This window comes from Vigna unguiculata, chromosome 9 (assembly GCF_037176805.1).
Source record: "Vigna unguiculata cultivar grain cowpea cultivar isolate G323 ecotype 2 chromosome 9, ASM3717680v1, whole genome shotgun sequence".
Taxonomy (NCBI): domain Eukaryota; kingdom Viridiplantae; phylum Streptophyta; class Magnoliopsida; order Fabales; family Fabaceae; genus Vigna; species Vigna unguiculata.
Genome location: NC_140800.1, coordinates 2697530 through 2716884, shown reverse-complemented (window position 1 = coordinate 2716884; position 19355 = coordinate 2697530). Strand labels below are relative to the sequence as shown.

General features: G+C 29.7%; 3 protein-coding genes across 3 annotated transcripts; 2 read left to right on the top strand and 1 right to left on the bottom strand.

Annotated features, from left to right (window-relative positions):
- Positions 1-594: 594 nt before the first annotated feature.
- On the top strand, positions 595-4944 carry LOC114162659 (auxin efflux carrier component 2-like). The gene is made up of 5 exons (XM_085666907.1): positions 595-1512; positions 1612-1741; positions 4056-4213; positions 4299-4375; positions 4614-4944. The coding sequence occupies exons 1-5, from the start codon at positions 595-597 to the stop codon at positions 4678-4680; spliced, it is 1350 nt and encodes a 449-aa protein (XP_085523033.1). The 3' UTR covers positions 4681-4944.
- Positions 4945-8514: 3570 nt separating this feature from the next.
- LOC114164579 (auxin efflux carrier component 2-like) lies at positions 8515-11980 on the top strand. The gene is made up of 6 exons (XM_085666913.1): positions 8515-9548; positions 10300-10513; positions 10921-11006; positions 11267-11424; positions 11551-11627; positions 11729-11980. Exons 1-6 carry the CDS (start codon positions 8579-8581, stop codon positions 11793-11795), a joined length of 1572 nt encoding a protein of 523 aa, XP_085523039.1. The 5' UTR covers positions 8515-8578; the 3' UTR covers positions 11796-11980.
- Positions 11981-14481: 2501 nt separating this feature from the next.
- LOC114162327 (Nucleotide/sugar transporter family protein) lies at positions 14482-18034 on the bottom strand. The gene is made up of 7 exons (XM_028046178.2): positions 17754-18034; positions 16433-16584; positions 16110-16318; positions 15947-16040; positions 15603-15769; positions 15317-15487; positions 14482-15143 (listed from the first exon to the last, which is right to left on the bottom strand). Exons 1-7 carry the CDS (start codon positions 17824-17826, stop codon positions 14870-14872), a joined length of 1140 nt encoding a protein of 379 aa, XP_027901979.1. The 5' UTR covers positions 17827-18034; the 3' UTR covers positions 14482-14869.
- Positions 18035-19355: the final 1321 nt, after the last annotated feature.

Sequence of the window (19355 nt, the reverse complement as noted above, 5' to 3'; positions counted from 1 at the left end):
AAAGTTATTGTCTTAGTAAAAAACTTTAATTTTTTTATTAAATATACTTTGAATTTCGTTAATATTTGAAGTATCACATGTTTATCAAAAAAGAAAAATGAACTGTAATATCATTCTAGTCTTTACTCTTTGACTCATAGATCTAAAATTGTTAATAATTCTCTTAATTTTAGTGACATATTAAAGGTTACTTTTCCTTCTAATAAACGTCCATGAACACATGTTAAGAAAATAATTTCTTTTTTCTTATTATATTTAAAACAAATTAAATAAATATTTATTATACTCATTTATCTATTATTTGGTTTATTTTTTATTTTAAAAAAGTGTATAAAACACGGGTTTTTAAAATAAATTTTTGCTTTTTTCCAAACTGGTTTCAAGAAGTTCAATTGATGTCACTCTAATTTATTGTAATCATTCGTAATAAGGTAACATCAAGTGACACATCAACATTTTCAACCTACAATTAAGTGAAAGTTCATTTTCAATCATGTTATATACCTCTCTTCTTCATATAGAATTAAACATCAACGACAACATTCGACAAGGTTCATCTTTCACTCTCATCGTTTACCTTATTCTGCTTCAACCATGATCAAAGGAAAAGACGTGTACGATGTTGTGGCAGCGGTTGTGCCTCTGTACGTGGCTTTGCTCTTAGCATATGGCTCCGTGCGTTGGTGGAAGATCTTCACCGCAGAACAGTGCTCCGGCATGAACCGTTTTGTGTCTGTTATCGCAGTGCCCTTCCTCTCTTTCCATTTCATATCCAACAACAACCCTTACACCATGAACTTCAGGTTCTTAGCCGCGGATTGTGTTCAAAAGGTTGTGATTTTGGCTGCGCTTTTTGTGTGGAACACTTTCACCAAGTGGGGTAGCCTTGACTGGACCATCACACTGTTCTCACTCTCCACTCTCCCCAACACACTCATCATGGGGGTTCCTCTTCTGAAAGCCATGTATGGAGAATTCACAGGCACCCTCATGATCCAGATTGTGGTTTTTCAGAGTGTGATTTGGTACACTCTCTTGTTGTTCATGTTCGAATATAGAGGGGCCAAGCTACTCATTCTGGAGAAATTCCCTCACACTGCAGCTGCTATATCCTCCGTTAGGGTTGATTCACGTGTGAGCTCTCTCAATGCTAGAGAGCCATTGCATGCTGATGCAGAAATCGGAGAAAACGGAGAACTCCACGTGGTGGTCAGAAGCATGTCACGTTCTACCTTCATAACCATGCCTTCTTCTCTCCACAAGTCGCATTCAACACCTAGACCATCAAATTTCACTGGGTACCCGTCTTATGGAGAAACATCTAATCTCCAAAATGCAGGTTTTGTTGATACGGCGCCTGAGAAAATGCTTTGGAGGAGCAAGAGTGACGGTGGCGGGGTTTCTGGTGGTGGTTTTGTTTATTCATACCCCTCTGAAAATCCAGGGTTTGTAGGGTTTAATAGTGGTTTTGTTTCTCCATACCTCTATCCAAAACCAGAGTTTCCAGGGTTTATTAGTGGTTTGGTTACTCCATACCCGTCTCCAAAACCAGTGATTGCAGGGTCTGATAATGGTGGCAGGAGAAACGCAGGTTCTAACAATTGTTTAAACATATTTGGTTGTGGCTTGAATGCATCGTCAAATTCTGATGTTAATAATCAGAGACATGAAATAAACAGAGTTGGCTCCTTTGCCAACGTTGGACCTTCCCAATTTCCACTCGAAACTACTGCTTCAAAAGGTAACACTCACTGAGAAATTTTGAATGTCGTTTACCTAGAAATGTGAGTAATCATACGCATAATCTTATTTGTTAAAAATGATTGAACATATAGATATGATTTATTTTATTTTATTTTATTTCACAAAGAGTTAACAATGTTAGAAAGTTATTAACGTTCATGCATTGTTAGTTACAGATCATATATATGATCATTGATATGTCTATAGAGGACTGGCTAGTTTCAACTTTTGAGTGATTAATAATGTTCTGAGATTATTAAAATGTCTAATAGTTAACATTTGTGAAACAAAATTAACCACGTTTACAAGATTATTAAAGAAAAAAACATATCATATAATTATTTTTAAACACTACTTTCATATGTGTCAATATCTTTATATATCTTTATATTGCATTCATATATATATATATATATATATATATATATATATATATATATATATATATATATATATATATATTTGCATTTTTTTCATTGTTCAAATATGTTTCATGAATTAATTCTATGAAATATAAAAATATAAAATTCAAACATATATAATATATTAAAAATAACATATTATATATTCACACACACACACACAATTATATTAAGTATAATTGTTTTATAAATATAATTTTTAGCATCGTATAAATACATTGACTGTTCAATTACATTAAATAATTTATTTATTACATATAATATTTGGTCAAATTATTTAATTGATAGAAAAATTAATATATATTTATTTATTTACCAATGTATACTGAACTTCAAGATTCAAACTTTATATATACTGACAAGTAACTAGTTTAAACATTAATAAAGAAATGCATTTTTATTGCATTATTAAATTTGATGAATATATTATTTTTAATGAATAACATATTGTAAATTAATTTTACTTACAACAAAAAAATACTGTATTTATCAAATATAATAGTAGTCAAATAATAAATATGGAAAAATAAGCGATAAATTTATTGAACGTGTGCGATTAATCAATATCATACTATTGTATACTTAAGTTTCCGATTTTAAGATATGTTTTATAAACCAATTACCTTTAGAAATAATTAATTTTTAATTTTATATATATATATTTCATTTTAAATTTATTGAATATATTGCATTAATAAACATGCCTTTAATGTACGGATTTAGTCATAAGTATTTTGACTGAGTAATATACTTTTTCTTAAACCTTCTTTGTCTTTGGGTCAATATGTAGGTTTTGTCCTATCAAAATAGGGCCTTCCACACCCCCACAAAACTCATTCTGCACCACTATCGGTTATGTAGGTTTAATAAAAAAAAAAAAATACTACAACAAGGATCAAAGTAAACTAATATTCATTGTCAAGGTCTGATCGATTTTTTTTTTTCATTCTTTTCTTTAAATTTTTTTCTAGGATAATTTCTCAATATGCTTCTAAATATGCTTTCAAAATTGTTTCTAAATATGCTTTATTAACCAAAAAGCCGTTGAGATGTTTTCCATCTTGTTTTCTTCAAGTGTTTATATGAGAAAAACTTTTGAATAAAACCAAGATTCATTAAATAAGAAGTATGAAGAAATAGTAATTAACCATGATGTTGAAATTGATTCGACTCTATTTTCTCCTTTAGGTACTATCTTTAACCCCCGTAACAGTCACATATTTTTAAGTGAAAGTTTTAACTTTTGATAAAAAAAAAAATTGAAAAGTTATAAATTGTGATTTGTTGAATGCCAATTGTGGTTGATAACATTTGCAATAATCATAAAGTGAAAGAATCTGTCATTAGTTAAAACTTTTGTGTAGCAGTTCATGAAATTGTAATTGATGAAGAAGCAGAACATCGTGCAATTGGGAAACAAAAAGAGGTGAAAAACGAAGAAGCTGATACAAACAAAAATCAACAACTGCCACGTGCTAGTGTCATGTTAAAACTCATTCTCATCATGGTTTGGAGGAATCTCATAAGAAACCCTAATACCTATGCAAGTGTTTTAGGTCTCGTTTGGTCTCTCATATTTTTCAGGTATTTTTTTCCCCATATCTTCAATGTGTTTGTAAGTGTTACCATTCATTCATTCAATCCTTGTTTTATGTGTGTAGGTGGAACATCGAAGTGCCATCTATTATAAAAGGTTCCATTGAAATAATTTCTAACACAGGACTAGGAATGGCCATGTTCAGTCTTGGTATATACATTCTTGCTTTCCAACCTTAACATTTTTTTCCAACAATTCTGGGTTCATCTTATGATATTCTTAGGTTTGTGTTAATTCATGTTGTCTGTGTTTTAGTTTGTACTTAATTAACAGTGTTTTACTGAATTAAACAGGTCTATTCATGGCATTACAACCTAAGATCATTACTTGTGGAAAAACTCTGGCGGCACTTGCATTCGGAATTAAGTTCTTGGTTGGTCCATTTCTGATTCTTGCAGCCTCCAAAATAATTGGTATCCATGGAGTTCTTTTACGAGTTACAATTGTTCAGGTGAAATGAAACCTAGTCGTGTTCAAACTAATAAAATTGCCATGATAATGTAGTTTTATTGTGATACCATTGTATAATTTTGCAGGCTGCTCTTCCCCAAGGAATTGTCCCATTTGTATTTGCAAAAGAATATAATCTTCATGCAGACGTACTCAGCACAGCGTAAGTGTGTGTTTTTCATAAATTTATACATGTACACCGAAAAATACTTGTCAGGTTTACAAAAAGAAGGTTTCACTGAGAAAATACAACAACAATGAAACTTGAACTCAACCACATAAGACATTGACATCATTTTCAACTCAAAACCTTAAGACAATGTATTTATAGGTCTATCGTTATATAGTGCTGCTTTACTTTCTCATTTATAATCAATGAGACTTAGACTCACTTTTTACAGGGTTATCTTCGGAATGGTGGTTGCGTTGCCCGTAACAATAATTTACTATGTAGTTCTTGGACTTTAGTATCAAGTTTCACCACTCAGAAGATGGAGCATATATAGCATTTGATCTATGGTAAGATTTCATATGGAATGTGTTTGTTGCTTTCAAGAACACCTCTATTATGCTATGATCCATCAGAGGTAGATGGAATTGTTGTGTTATGAGAATAGTTATTAATTTTAAGGTGTTACATATATATATTTAGAGAATGAAATAAATGTACTGATGGTTTATGAATAGACTCCAAAAGTGATAGTTTATGGATAGGCTTCAAAAGTGATTTTATTTTATATAATAGGATGTCTTATTGTATATATTAAACAGTATTTTTTAGAATTTGGTTTGGCTGGCAAATAAATTTGTTCAATTAAGTGTTTGTCCTATCCAATTGTTTGGTTGCTCCCATCATGATTTGGTGAATTATATAGAAAAAAATGTTTGTTTGACATTATTTTGACAACTTATATAAGAATAAAATAATATTAACAAAAATTAACTTTTATATTTTTAAAAAAAAAGAAAAAGTAAATAATAGTAAGAGGATTATGTCAAATAATAATAAAAAATAAGAGTAGTGTCAAAATACCAGTATCTTATTTTATATATATATATATATATATATATATATATATATATATATATATATATATATATATATATATATATATATATATACTTTTATTTATTTTTTTAAATGCATTTTTCTTTGAAATCTCATGATTGATAAGTCTTGATGTGTCATGGGATGTCAAGATTTCATTACAATGTTGTATGGGATAAAATCTTTTATATAAAACAAAAGTGAATTGTAATAATATCTTGTATATTTGTCTCAGATTATTCTCATTATTCCTTTTTTTTTTTCACAATATACTTTGAACATTCTTAATAAAACTTTGATAATTAACGTTGAATGACAAAATTATCTTTCTTATTTTCATTACCAAATCTCAATTTCTTTTTCAACCAGATATTTTAGTGTAAAGAAATATTTTTATGGTCCTTATTTTTTATATAGATATGAGCAACATAACAAAATTACTTATTTACGTTGTCTAATCAAGTTATATAAAATGTTTTACTTTTAATATTGGTTAAGACAATAATTGAGGCAGAAAATAATTTTTATGTCAATTCTAGTTTTAATTGAGACAAAAGAAAGTCTATCATTTTCACAAATCGTGAACTATAGTCATGTAGTATTTTTTTTTTTTAATAGGCAGACAAATATTAGTGGTTAATATTTTTTCAGTAAGGGGTTAAATTCAAAATCTCTTACCAAACTCTTCCAAATCTTCAAACCAATTTTATAACTCTTTAGAGTCATGTAATAAATAACTTTTAGGTAGACAATTTCGATCGACACTTATAACTAAAGTCCTAATATACCAAACTATCTAAAGTAAATTGTTAGTTATAAAAATGTTAATTTATCAACAAATTTTATTGATGGATTTTTTTTACTGATAATTAAAATCTTAAATTTGTTGATAAATATTGTTTTGCTAATAAATTTTTTTGTTTAGTAATTTAGCAATTTCTGTATTGAAATAACTAATATATATCGTGTATATTAACTTTGTCCAGAATAAAAGTAATATCTGCACCAATGATGGTTCTAATTCAATTCATGGAATATTAAATGAATATTGTTTTCACGTGGAAATGAAACAAATCATCAAATTATTTAAAAATTTACTAAACGCATGTGTGACGCATGTGTGCTCTTATATTATAACAAAATTTTTAAGTAATTAACTAAAATAAGTAATTATTATAATGACAAATTTAAATATCAATTTATAAACTAAAAATTATTTGTGATCGAAATAGTTTTTATTATAAATAGAAAAAATTTATTATTTTTTATATTGATAATTAAAATAGTTTCTATTATGAATTGGTATTTAAATTGCTTACTAATCATTAACTATCAAGATTTTGGTTACCAAAAAAATTAATTTCTAAAAATTGGTCTCTGAGTAGGAAACTGATTTCTAAACATATTTTTTGTCACTAAAATTAATTATTAATTAGAAATTTTCTTTTAATGCTATTTTATTACAAATAATTAATTTAACTTAAAAATAGTTAAATTTAAATAAATAATGATTTAAAAAGTAACATGGTAAAGTAATTTTTTAGTTTAAAAATATGGTTGTCTAAAGGATGAAATTGAAAAATAAAAACTAAATATATAAAAGTGAACAAACTTCATATAATGATATAGATGATTGAAGTCATTAGTTTATACATTAAAAAGATTATAGGAAAAATATACTCTAACGATGGTCTTGTTTTTTCTTTCTTCACTAATACATTAGTAACACACAACTCTAATTAAATGACATACACGTGCACATCAATATCATTTAAAAAAGCAATGTGATTAAAAATAAATTAAAAGTTATCATATAATAAGTTTTTAATTTTATTGGTGGACAATTAAGTGCTAATGAAACTTGTATGCAATAACAAAATCCAATCAATTAATAATATGAGTGTTATAATTACAAAAGAAAAAAATTATTGAAAACTAATATATATACTTTTAAATAGTTTCAGACTCAATAAATTCATATATCTTACTCTATACTTAAAGGAATCAATTTATTAGTTAAATATAATTATTAAAATATTAGGAAATATTATTAAGAATAAAAAATAATTTTAACCTTCTAAAAAATAATTGATTGATGTTTTCAATTTCGATAAAATATTTTTTTTTGTTTATAATTTATTCACAGATAAATAACATTACATCTGAAATAAAAATGATTTTATTGGTAAAGTGAATTTATTTTTAATAAAATTATTTAAATAAAGGGCACATTTACATAGTTGTTCTTAACTTTATTCTACTACCGATGAAATATTATAAAAACAATGTTACTTTTTAATTGAAATTAGTAAAATTAATTTCTGTTATCTGACATCTTTTAATTAGTAAAAAATGGTTATTTTTATTTTGAATAATAGGGGGTGGGTAAGATATACAGAAAGTCTTCAGTTGTGTCAATGCATTTGAGTTTTCAGCATACATTTAGAATCTGTTAGGGTTCCAACGCATATCTCAATGGGACAAAACATAAAAAACGATGGATGCAACTAAAAATCACAAGGGAATTGAACAAGAAGCATATAACAAGTCAATGAACCAGAAGAAGCAAAATTCAAAACAAACACATGGGAATCTCATACGCATCAAAATCATCTACCACACAAGAATTTCTTCTAACAATTTGATTCTGCAAACCATATTACCACTACACGAGGAATCTGATCATCTTTTCAAGTCTCCATTCAGCCCTCAAAATCATGTTAATGGCTTTCAATTAAGCCAAAGATATTCCTCGTGTAGTGGTAATATACCGCAACAAATGATATATAGCTAAACTTGTGGGAACAGAACAGGTGAATAACTCTAATTCTTATTACAGAAGCTATAAAACCAAACGTTTCTGCATATTTCTTCTATATGTCCATAAATAACGTATGAATCTGTTATTTGTTTCAATGGAATGGGAATTCAGTACTTTAATAAGAAGTAAAGTTCTGTTCACACAGCCTGTAAAAAAGTCAATGAAAATCATTGCATGAGTACATTATGATTTGAAGTGTTGCCAAAGGAGAGTTAAAGGATAACTGTGAATCACACCTAAGCGAGTAAGTTCTTTTTATTGAACTCTCTTTTGTTGCATTTTTTTTCTTTCTTAATGATACTCACTTTTTCTTTTTTTATGTTTTAGGAAGACACGTAAGTAAGGAGAAGACCAGCATTGAAGAAGAGTTCGTTCGTTCCTTTTCATTGGAGTTATATATAAATATACACTTTCTTTTCAGATTAAACACACACAAAAATTCATAACCTCTTTCGTTTTCTCTCACCTTCGTTGTCTACACTTATTTTGCTTCAACCATGATCAAAGGTAGCGACGTGTACGATGTAGTTGCAGCCATTGTGCCCCTCTACGTGGCTTTGATCTTAGCCTATGGCTCCGTCCGTTGGTGGAAGATCTTCACCCCAGAACAGTGCTCCGGCATAAACCGTTTTGTGTCGGTTTTTGGAGTGCCCTTCCTCTCTTTTCATTTCATATCCAACAATAACCCTTACACCATGAACTTCAGGTTCTTAGCCGCGGATTCTCTTCAAAAGGTTGTGATTTTGGCTGCACTTGTTCTGTGGAACGCTTTCACAAAGTGGGGTAGCATGAACTGGACCATCACACTGTTCTCACTCTCCACTCTCCCCAACACGCTCATCATGGGGGTTCCTCTTCTGAGAGCCATGTATGGAGACTTCACAACCGCGCTCATGATCCAAATCGTGGTTTTTCAGAGTGTGATTTGGTACACTCTCTTGCTGTTCATGTTCGAATATAGAGCGGCCAAGCTACTCATTCTGCAGAAATTCCCTGATACAGCAGGTGCTATATCCTCCGTTAGGGTTCATTCCCACGTTGGTTCTCTGAGTTGTCGAGAAATGCTCGAAACTAATGCAGAAACCGGAGAAGATGGGAATCTTCACGTGGTGGTCATGTCACGTTCCGTGTCCGTCGCATCAAAAGAACCAAGGCTGCGAAGTTCAAGTTCAAATTTTAGTGCCACAGATTCGCACCCACATGGTCTCAACAGAGAGGGGATGCTGAAAATGCATGAAAAGAGTTTTTCAAGGAGCAAGAGCGTTGGTCATGGTTTGGTTTCTCCGTATCTGTCTCTGAAACCAATAGGGGACAAGGAGACAGACAGTAACAAGGGTTTGCACATGTTTATGTCAACTTCGCCAACTTCTGATCCTAATGTGAGACATGCAGCGAATACTAGAGTTGGATCTTACATGGAATCTTCAAAGGGTGTTGATTTTGCAGGCGAAACTGCTCCATCGAAAGGTAATTCTATCTCAATTTACACGTGATACATGCACTCACACTGTGTATTTTGTCTTTTGCCCGTGAATCCTGGATAAAGGAGATACATATAGTCTTATAACTTTTCAAGTAACATACGTGATATGTTGTATATCATCAACTTTTAATAACCCTCAAACACTTGCTTAATATATACTATAACCACTTAATCTTTTCTTTTATTAACTATGTTTGATTTTAGTCAAAAAGTGAAGTTCTTAAAATACTTTATACTAGATAAAGTTAGACCTTTTTTTTTATTTTAAACTCAGAAGAGTAATCATAACTAAAGATATTTTTGCATAGGATAACTAATACAAGAAATATTTTAATTCTCTTTTCATTTTAAATCAGCCCCTATTTTCATGAATATTCTATTAGCTATTTAAGTTTTTCTTTTCATATATCTTTCAATTTCCTTAACGATTTTTTTTTAAATTATTTTTATAAATATATAAAATATTTATTAAATATATAATAAGATATATTAATGAAATTAACAAAATTAAACTAGTGAACAGCAATCTTAAAAAACAATTTTTTCGTTTGCTTCTTTTGTTTTCTTCAAGTATTTAGGGGACAATGAAAAAGAAAGTAAAAAGAATATTGTAATTGTTAACAGTATAATATTACCACAAGATGTTGGTAATGTCAATTTTGCTTAATGATATTCATAACATTGTAATAATATAATAGAATCTGTGATTAAAACAAACACATTTTGTAAATGTAGTTGTGCCTGCAGATGTTGAAATTGAAGGTGTTGAAGGTCCTGTATTGAGGAGTCAGAACGATAACAGTGAAGGAGATTCAAACAAAAGGCAAGAAATGCCTCGTGCCAGAGTCATGATAAAGCTTATTCTCAGCATGGTTTGGAGGAATCTCATAAGAAACCCTAATACCTATGCAAGTGTTTTGGGTCTTGTTTGGTCTCTCATCTTTTTTAGGTATTTCTTCTATGAACAATGATATTTTAATTACTAAATTTTAACAACTTTTTTTTACAATATGATGTGTCATTTCCTAAGTGATTTTGAAATATTAAAAATGAGAAAATGGAAAACTAGTGAACCACTTAAAAAGTGTCACCTAAAGTTGTAAGAGAAAGTTGTCAAAATTTAGTAGTCAAAAAATCATTTTCCTTCTTCTATCCCTTTAATTGCTTTCTAATGTATTTTTTCTGCAATGATGTATATGGAAAACCACACCCAAAAGTTAGAAAAAAAAATACGATTATCATTCAATAATCTATACCATGAAAAATGTATTATATTTAGACATGAAATGTTTTACTCCTTTTTGTCAATAAAAAAAATATTATTAACATTCAATAATCATGTTTGGCTGTGAACAGGTGGAACATGAAGATGCCATCTATAATAAAAGGTTCCATAGAAATAATTTCAAATGCTGGGTTGGGAATGGCCATGTTCAGTTTAGGTATGTATCACTTCAACTTAAACCCTAATCAAATTTTAGGTCGAAAGTATTAATTGTGGTGCGGTTTATATATCTGTCGGACATTATTACTTGATTAATTTTAAGCTAACATGTAACACATGATCAGTTTTTGAAATGTAGTAGTTTTTTTAAAAAAAAATAAATAAATAATGGTTATCAAAATAATTGAAGTGTGCATATTAAATTCAATCTCCGTTTTTGTTATTTTTGTTATATGATACATTTAGTTAATTAAACAGGTCTTTTCATGGCGTTGCAACCGAAAATCATCACTTGTGGAAAAACTCGAGCTATGATTTCAATGTTAATTAAGTTTTTGGTTGGTCCAATGGTGATTCTTGCAACCTCCAAAGCCATGGGTGTCAATGGAGTTCTTTTAAAAGTTGCAGTTGTTCAGGTGAAACAAAACTCACTTGTGAATTCTTCATATTTTTTAATAAGATTTAATGGTTATTTTTATGTATATTCAAATTCTATAATGTAGCTATTTGTGACACCATTAATTGTGTAATTAATTTTGTAGGCTTCTCTTCCAGAGGCTCTTGTTCCCTTTATATTTGCCAAAGAATATAATCTCCATGCAGACATACTCAGCACAGCGTAAGTGTGTGAATTTTTTTATTATTAAAAATATATTATTCATCCATGGGTTAAAAGCATCTATATATATAAATTCTAAATGAATTTCACAAATTTTGCAGGGTTATCTTTGGAATGGTGGTTGCTTTGCCAGTTACAATAATATACTACGTGATTCTTGGACTCTAAAACTTTTCTTAGAAAAACAACTATGTATGTGTAGCATTTGAAGTAGTGTTAAATGAGAAAGAAAAAAGAATGCTATTGAAGAGAAGGATTGATGCTGCGAATGTCTAAATACAGAATGTAGTGGTGTTTAATTTAATTTTTCGTTTACATTAGGATTGAGGTAGTGTTAATCTAAATTCAGATAAGTAGGGTTAAATTTACACACCTTTTGTTTATTAATTTTTATCTTAAAATTTATATAACTGTAATTTCTTTATCATGATTTGACATTGAAGAGGAGATATATGTCTTCTTGGTACTAAATTTTTATAAATCATGTTAAAACTAAAACTAGAAGAAATAAATAAATTATATTATAATGCTAAAAAATACAGACATTTAAATATTACAATTTTTTTTTTATGGATCCATTTATCAACATTTAATTTTATCATAAATCAATTCACCGATACATATAAATTTATCGATGAATTTTAGAATTTAAATTACTAATTAATATTTTCATTGATAAAAGATTTATTGATATAATTTCACTAGGGAATTAGAATTTGTAACACCAATAAATATTTTTGTTGTTAAAATATGTCAATTTATTCCGTCAGTAATTTGTGATTGCAATTACTGATGGATACTTTTGACAGTAAGGTCTTCAATAAAATGTGTACAAATTTTTATCCAAATCTATAACATTTTTTTTTGTATATTAAGAGGAGATAAATGAGAAGAAGAAGAGAAGGAGGAGTATAAGGAGGAAGAGAATTAGGAGAAAAAAAAAAAGAGGAGGAGGCGCAAGTGCGTGATGGTTACACGATTACGATGGTACTTTTGCACGACAGCAGCTTGTTGACAATGGTGATTGGAGTTGGAAGATGACCAATGACATAAGTTAATAAATAATAAAACATAAAATCAAATATAATAAAGAATAAAAATATTTATTAAGATTTTTTTTCTTTTCTATTCCCTTTTGAATTTTTTATATATTATAGTCATCTTTTACTCTCACCTATCTTCTTTTCATATCTGAAGAAAAAAAACACAAACTCACCATTTTTACTCTCATTTTTATATGTTCCCTTCCATTCTTAAAGGAAAAAAAAGTAACTCTCTCTTATCTCACTTATATTGAAATATTAGTCTTAATAGTTAACATTATTTTTTATGTCATGAACCTTTGTATATTCATTTTGTATGAATATAGAAGAAAAAATGATATATTATGTATTTTTCCATAACCAATTTTTAATTGTTATTTGATTATCATGGAGTTTTCTTTAGTAATTATGTCTCTGAATTTTTTACTAAATTATGATAAATTATTTTTTAATTTTAAACTAAGAAAATAGGTACATTAATGAAAAATAAAATAATAGATTTATTTTGTAGAAGTAATTAAAGGAAAGCTACCCGTGAAAACAAAAACAATACAAACTCAACTTCTTTACATATTCTGAACATGATATTAATGATCCAATTGTTTAACTAGGGGAGTCATTCTTAAAGCACTACTAAAAAAAAGCATTTTAACGATCACCTATTTTGCTCACTAAAAGGCTAAAAATCGATGGCAAATCATTTAGTGACCACCTATTTCAATTGTTTGATGATTACGTCTTGTTATTAAATATTTATCTTCCTTGATACCAAATATTTAAAAGATATTTAATATCTCAAGTAAGGTGTCATAATATTATTATTATTTTTTTTTTGAAATTGAGATAAATAATTATTTTATTAAAATTGCTTGATAAATATTTATCACATGCATCCAAGGTACAAAAATCCTATAAATACATAATACCTGAAAAAAATGCACACTCGCTCGTACAATCTCACTAAAAAAATTCTTACTCTTTTATTGACTTTAACGTCAAAAAGTTTCTCGCAAGTAGATTTTCCATTTTGGAGCAATAAGAAATCTAATTCCCATTGTACGGAGCATTCAAGCTACTGTTAAATCCGGATTCCAGTAAGAACAACAAATGTTTTTATATATGATCGAGGAGATTTAATTCTCATTCCTTTCTTGAAAATCAAATTCCTCGACCTATTTTTTTTTAAATAATCATTTATTTCACGTGTCTCTTTGATTGTTGGTTATATTTGTTTTGTTTATGTCTTTCCGGGTTTAGACAAACTTTTTACAAAGACCATGAAATTTGTTTTTCCAGGATATTTACACTTTAAAGAAAGATACAAATGTTATTTGCTAACTAATAAAAGACACTATGTCAAATGATGTCACCTTTTTGGAGGACACGCCTTTCTTTCTCAACTTCCATGGAAAATTTATCCAACATATTCTCTTAGCCCAACATTTGGTGTTATGATGATTTCAACTTCTTTTGATTCTAACCCAAATGGAGATCCATCTAACATTGCGGTATCTCTTACATACCAATGCAGAACACAGAATAGCTACTCCCGAGAATATATTCTCCACGCAGACATATATTGTTCACAGTGTGAGTTCATCTTTACAAATTGATAATAATAGCAAATGCATTTTTGTTTTGGTGTATGAATAACATGAATCAACATAAATTACTACAGAAGTTTTCAAATTTTGCAGGGTTATCTTCGAATTGGTGATTGTGTTTCCCATAATAATCATAATAACAATATACATCACACATCTTGGACTGTAATAATCACTTCTGTACGCAACAAAATGCATAAAAACATATTTTAAGTAAAAAGTTGACTCTTGCCTTCAAATACTTGAAGAGTAAAAGATAAGTTGATTCGTATCATACTCGTACAAAGACAAATACCAGCAAAATAGTGCATGCCAAAAATGCCCAATATCAGTTTTTGTTCTAGGTTACAACAACATGCAGCTTTAACTCCTATAAAAGCAAAGGAAAAAAAAAAAAAAAACAGTTCTAGCGAGGAATCCACCAAATCATTATGTACAGTTGGTGTTCCAAGTCTCTAAGAGCAATAGGGAGACCCATAATCATGTATTGTAGAAGATGGTTAGATCTAGATCAGAATCTAGAAACAATAAAAAGAACCAAAATGTTTGCTGAATGTGCCATACAACTGCATGTAATGTAGAGTTAGAATTTTAGTTAGACAGATTCTGCCCCATAGTGTCCATCATGGGTGCTGCCATTTTCTTTGCTGAGTTTAGATTTTGGTAAAATGGAAGCCTGTCGAGGTGATGTCTTGTTTGATTGTTGCCTCATATTAAGATAAGTGTAAATAGACATACCAGCAATAGCTGTGAATGCGCCACAGATACTGATTTTCCCAGGATTGGATCCAAAGAGATAATAGTTTCCTAGAAGGAGGACACAGGTCTTGAATTGTCCAAGAACAACGTGGGAGATGGCAGATGTAGCCCTGTAAATTCAGGTTAGAGAGAAACTATATGAAAAGGCCAACCCTTTAAAAGATTAGTAGACCACATCGTAGGAATTTGGATTCTATGCTGAGCTTTTGGATTCTATGTACTCTACAAGAAATTAAAATATCTTTCTAAGCAAAATTACTTAACAACTATAAATCTTACGTACCCAAGTGCTAAAGCACCAGACCACTGAAGCAAGAATCCAAGGATAGCTGATGCAAAAATTATCAAACTATTGCTCAAGTTCCAGTCAAAGGAAAGAACACCTGGTGGGTCTAAGCAGGGTAACATAGCAGCCAGGAAAATCAAAGTAATGGGTGTGGTTTTCCACATTAGCCTGTTTGATCAATCCAAAAATTAGACAAGATAAAGAGAAATTCTCTCACGCAAATTGAAACTAAGAATTAAGAAGGAAGATGAAGATAAAAATTATAAAAGATGTAATTACTCACGACAAAGCAGTCCAGTTCTCTTGCTGCTGCAATCTAGACCACAAGATTTTGTTTACAGCACTTGGAACAATCCATGCCAATGCTACACAAGCACCAAATACATGGAACTGCAGATCAGTCACAGTTGCCACAGCAACACCAATAGAGACCACCGTTAAAGCTAATGCCTGAAATGTTTCAAATTTTCTGGTAAGCATTTAAACCTAAAATATCACAAAACTAGTCTATATTTCTTCCATTTTTATTACATAAAAGCTCGTATCTGTATTCCTGCTAGATCCATATATTCCTACTCATTTTTCCCTCACGAGAAATAAATGCAAAACCAAAGTGAGTGCATATACCTTCGGGAAAGAAACTTTCTTCCTATACAGTACAAATTCTGCCAAAACTATTGATGGTGTCACTGCAATCTTTGCCATCTGATAGAAACCAATGCTGAAGATATAGAAATTAAATTAACAGTATAAAAGAATACTTTAAATAAAAATATGAGTAGTTGGTTACCTATTGTACTTCAAGCTGACATTAGCTAAGCCTGTGGATAGAGACATAACAAATCCAAGAGTAAATAAAGTAGATAATGGAGTTGATTTTGAGGGAGGAGAAGCCGGAAGGAGAGAAAATGCTTTTAGTAATGCCATGAAGAACCAGCTCACTAAATAGTGAATTAGTGTAAGAAGTATAGGAAATTTGAATTTAACAGTTTGAAGCACCTAAAAAAAAGAACAACAACCCAAGAAAGTCAGCAAATAAAAACCTTGATGCATTGAAAATTCAAAAGAGAACACATCTTAAACCAGATAAAGGGGGAAAAAGAGTAAACAAACCATTTTGTTCATGAAAATAATACCAACTGCAACCAGAAAATTGAAGGAAAGTGCTACAGCTGGACCACATATGCGTTGCTGTTGACGCTTTGCGCCTTCGGAGGAACGGAATTGGTTAAAAAGAGAAGCTCTCAAATCTTCCAACGCTCTTCCTGCAATTATAGGATGATTTAACTTTGAATTGAATGTGGAGTGTGAACACGAAGGCAAGGCCAACATTAACCAGTGATTATCAAGAATAGTTTCAAGTAAAACCAATCTGAACCATTTGTATATGGTTGTGTGGCAAAGATTAACTCTTATCACTTTCCAGAATCACTTGTAGGGCCACACAGACACCGGTTCATATTTTACATTTCAAATGTGAACTCAATTTCAACACCTACTACAATGAGGCACATAAACTATATTCTACTCTATAATTCAATTGTGTTTAGCAAAAACAGAGGCACAGAAATATCTCCCTTATAAGCAGCAAAAGTAAAGAAAAATACACAACATTAAAACTTAAAAAAATATATACTATCTCTTCATACAAGTTTATTAAGATACTGAAGTGAGAACATGTTTTCAAAGGAACTAACCTGGACCATACACCATAAATGGATGGTCAAGATTAATTCCTCTCATGAAAGCATGCCTTAACTTGAGTAAGCTTTGCAGATGGTGGCGTATCACTCTAAAGCTAAATTGTTCTGAGGTATGCAGGCATTGACAGAAATCTATACGCAAAGAAAGATTACAAGAAAGAACACAAGCCTGAAACTCAAAGATCCAAAAGAAGTCCCACCTATATGCCTCTTCACCAAAAAAAGAATTGAACCTATCCAAAAAATAATAGAAAAGAGAAAAAATAAATGTTTTCACAAACTAAAATTAGTTTGTGAAAAGTTAAAATCAGCTTTTGGAGAAGTTAATATAAAAGATTTTTTATAGATTAGCTTATGCATAAACTAATCTTGTATTATGAGTGTCTACAAAGAAATTAATGCAAACAAACCAAAGTCAATTTAATGGCATAGAAAGGCACAAAAGTGTAACATCCGAAGTAAAACTATCAACTATGAGACCACAAGCAACACAAATTATATCCTCATCAATCCACACAGAAGGCAACAATGCTGAAGCTCCATTATGCACAGCGAACTTCACTTATCATTACCAAAGCACAGAAACACAGTTAATAGTGTACCATCTAACCAAGCCCCATTTGACAAAAATGGTTCAAAATGCTCCCCAAACACAAATGGGCAAGAATGTAAAAGCCAGAAATAGTCACAAACTCGAGAAATTTGATGAAATAAAAAGATAAAAAAAGAACCTTTTTCGCCAGCATCGCTGTCTTTGCGTTTAAGGATCTTTCTGACGCCTTTCCTGATGAAGAAGCTAAACATTTTACAATTGCAAAGGGCAGATTGCTGAGACCAAACCCTAGAGGAGAAGTCCGAGTAAGCTGAGAATAAATAAATAAATTAACGAATGAGTAAGTGAGAGCAAGGTGAGGAGTGAGTGAGTGAGTGTGTTCGCAAGCTAAACTGTTTCTTGTGCCGTGTTTGGTTGAATTCGAAATATGCAGAGGCACAGACGGAGGAAAAAAAGGAACAAGAAAAAACAAAAACAGCAGAGAAAATAACATTGACACGTGGCATTAAGACCGATAACAGCGGAAAATGGCAGCTGTCGGAACTCATTTTCATCATTGCGGGTGTGGCATATAATTACTTGAAATACCGGTTACCAGGTAAATTTTAGTATATGTGTCTGGTTTCACCGTCAAAATTAGATTCTGAATTAAAATTAAAATTGATCCTGATATGGTGTTTCAAATTTTCAATTGGAAATATCATTATTAACATTACAGGAAAAAATTAGTTAGCTCTCAAATAGAAATCAATAGTATTTTCTGATTGCACTCCAAATGTAATTTTAAATGGTTTTTTCTACTGGATAAAAAATTATTTCGATGCTTATTGTTATGTTCTTTTCATAAAAAATATAGAAATATAAATTATATTACTTTGAAATCCATTCATAATTGACTTTGTCAGCACTCTTTTAAATAGACACTATATTGTATGTGAGTTATTTCAGTCGAAATTAATTTTTAATTTGAGTTTTTAATATAAAGTTATGCTATTAAATATACAAAGAAAGAATTGTATCGTTTTCAATAGTATTATTACTCAATACTGTTTTTCAATAGTTTATAATATTATAGTTTTTTATTTTAAACTAGACTGGTACCTTATGTAAAAGAAATACTAAAAAACGGTACCAAAGTCCAAATCTAAATTAATTAACTTTTATTAAAGTTTGATATTTAGAGTTTTAGTGGTTATAATAATTATATTCAGATTTTAATAGAATTGTCCCTCATAAAAAAAAATACTTATACTTGTGAAAAAAAATGAGTGCCTTTTTCATCGGGTTTTAAAACCAAGTATATATATTTATAAAGTTAAAAAGACACGTATTATTTAAGACCACATTTTTTAACTTAAAAACAGTTAACTTGGATATAATGGAGAAGATTAATAATTTAAAACAAAAATAAAAACAGGTAGGATGAGATGATTAATTTTCCATAAATAAAATAAAATGAAAAGTTTAGAAGTTAGCTAATTATTTACTACGTCTAATATTAATAGAAACTGATGATAATCTATCATTTATTGGACCACATTTATTGGCTCTTTGTAAAGTTGTTGCTCTTTTTTTTTTTGTGCTGGGCCAAAATTTCTTTGTGTCGGCAGAAAGCGAAAGCGAAGTATGTATAGTTTTATCTAAAATCTATTTTACGATAAAAAAAAAAATAGTGTTTCTACAGAAAAAAAAAATCACGTATAGAAAATTTTAAAATAATAAAATATAAGAAAATAATAAATTTAATATAATGAGTATTGATATATTTTATTTTCAATAT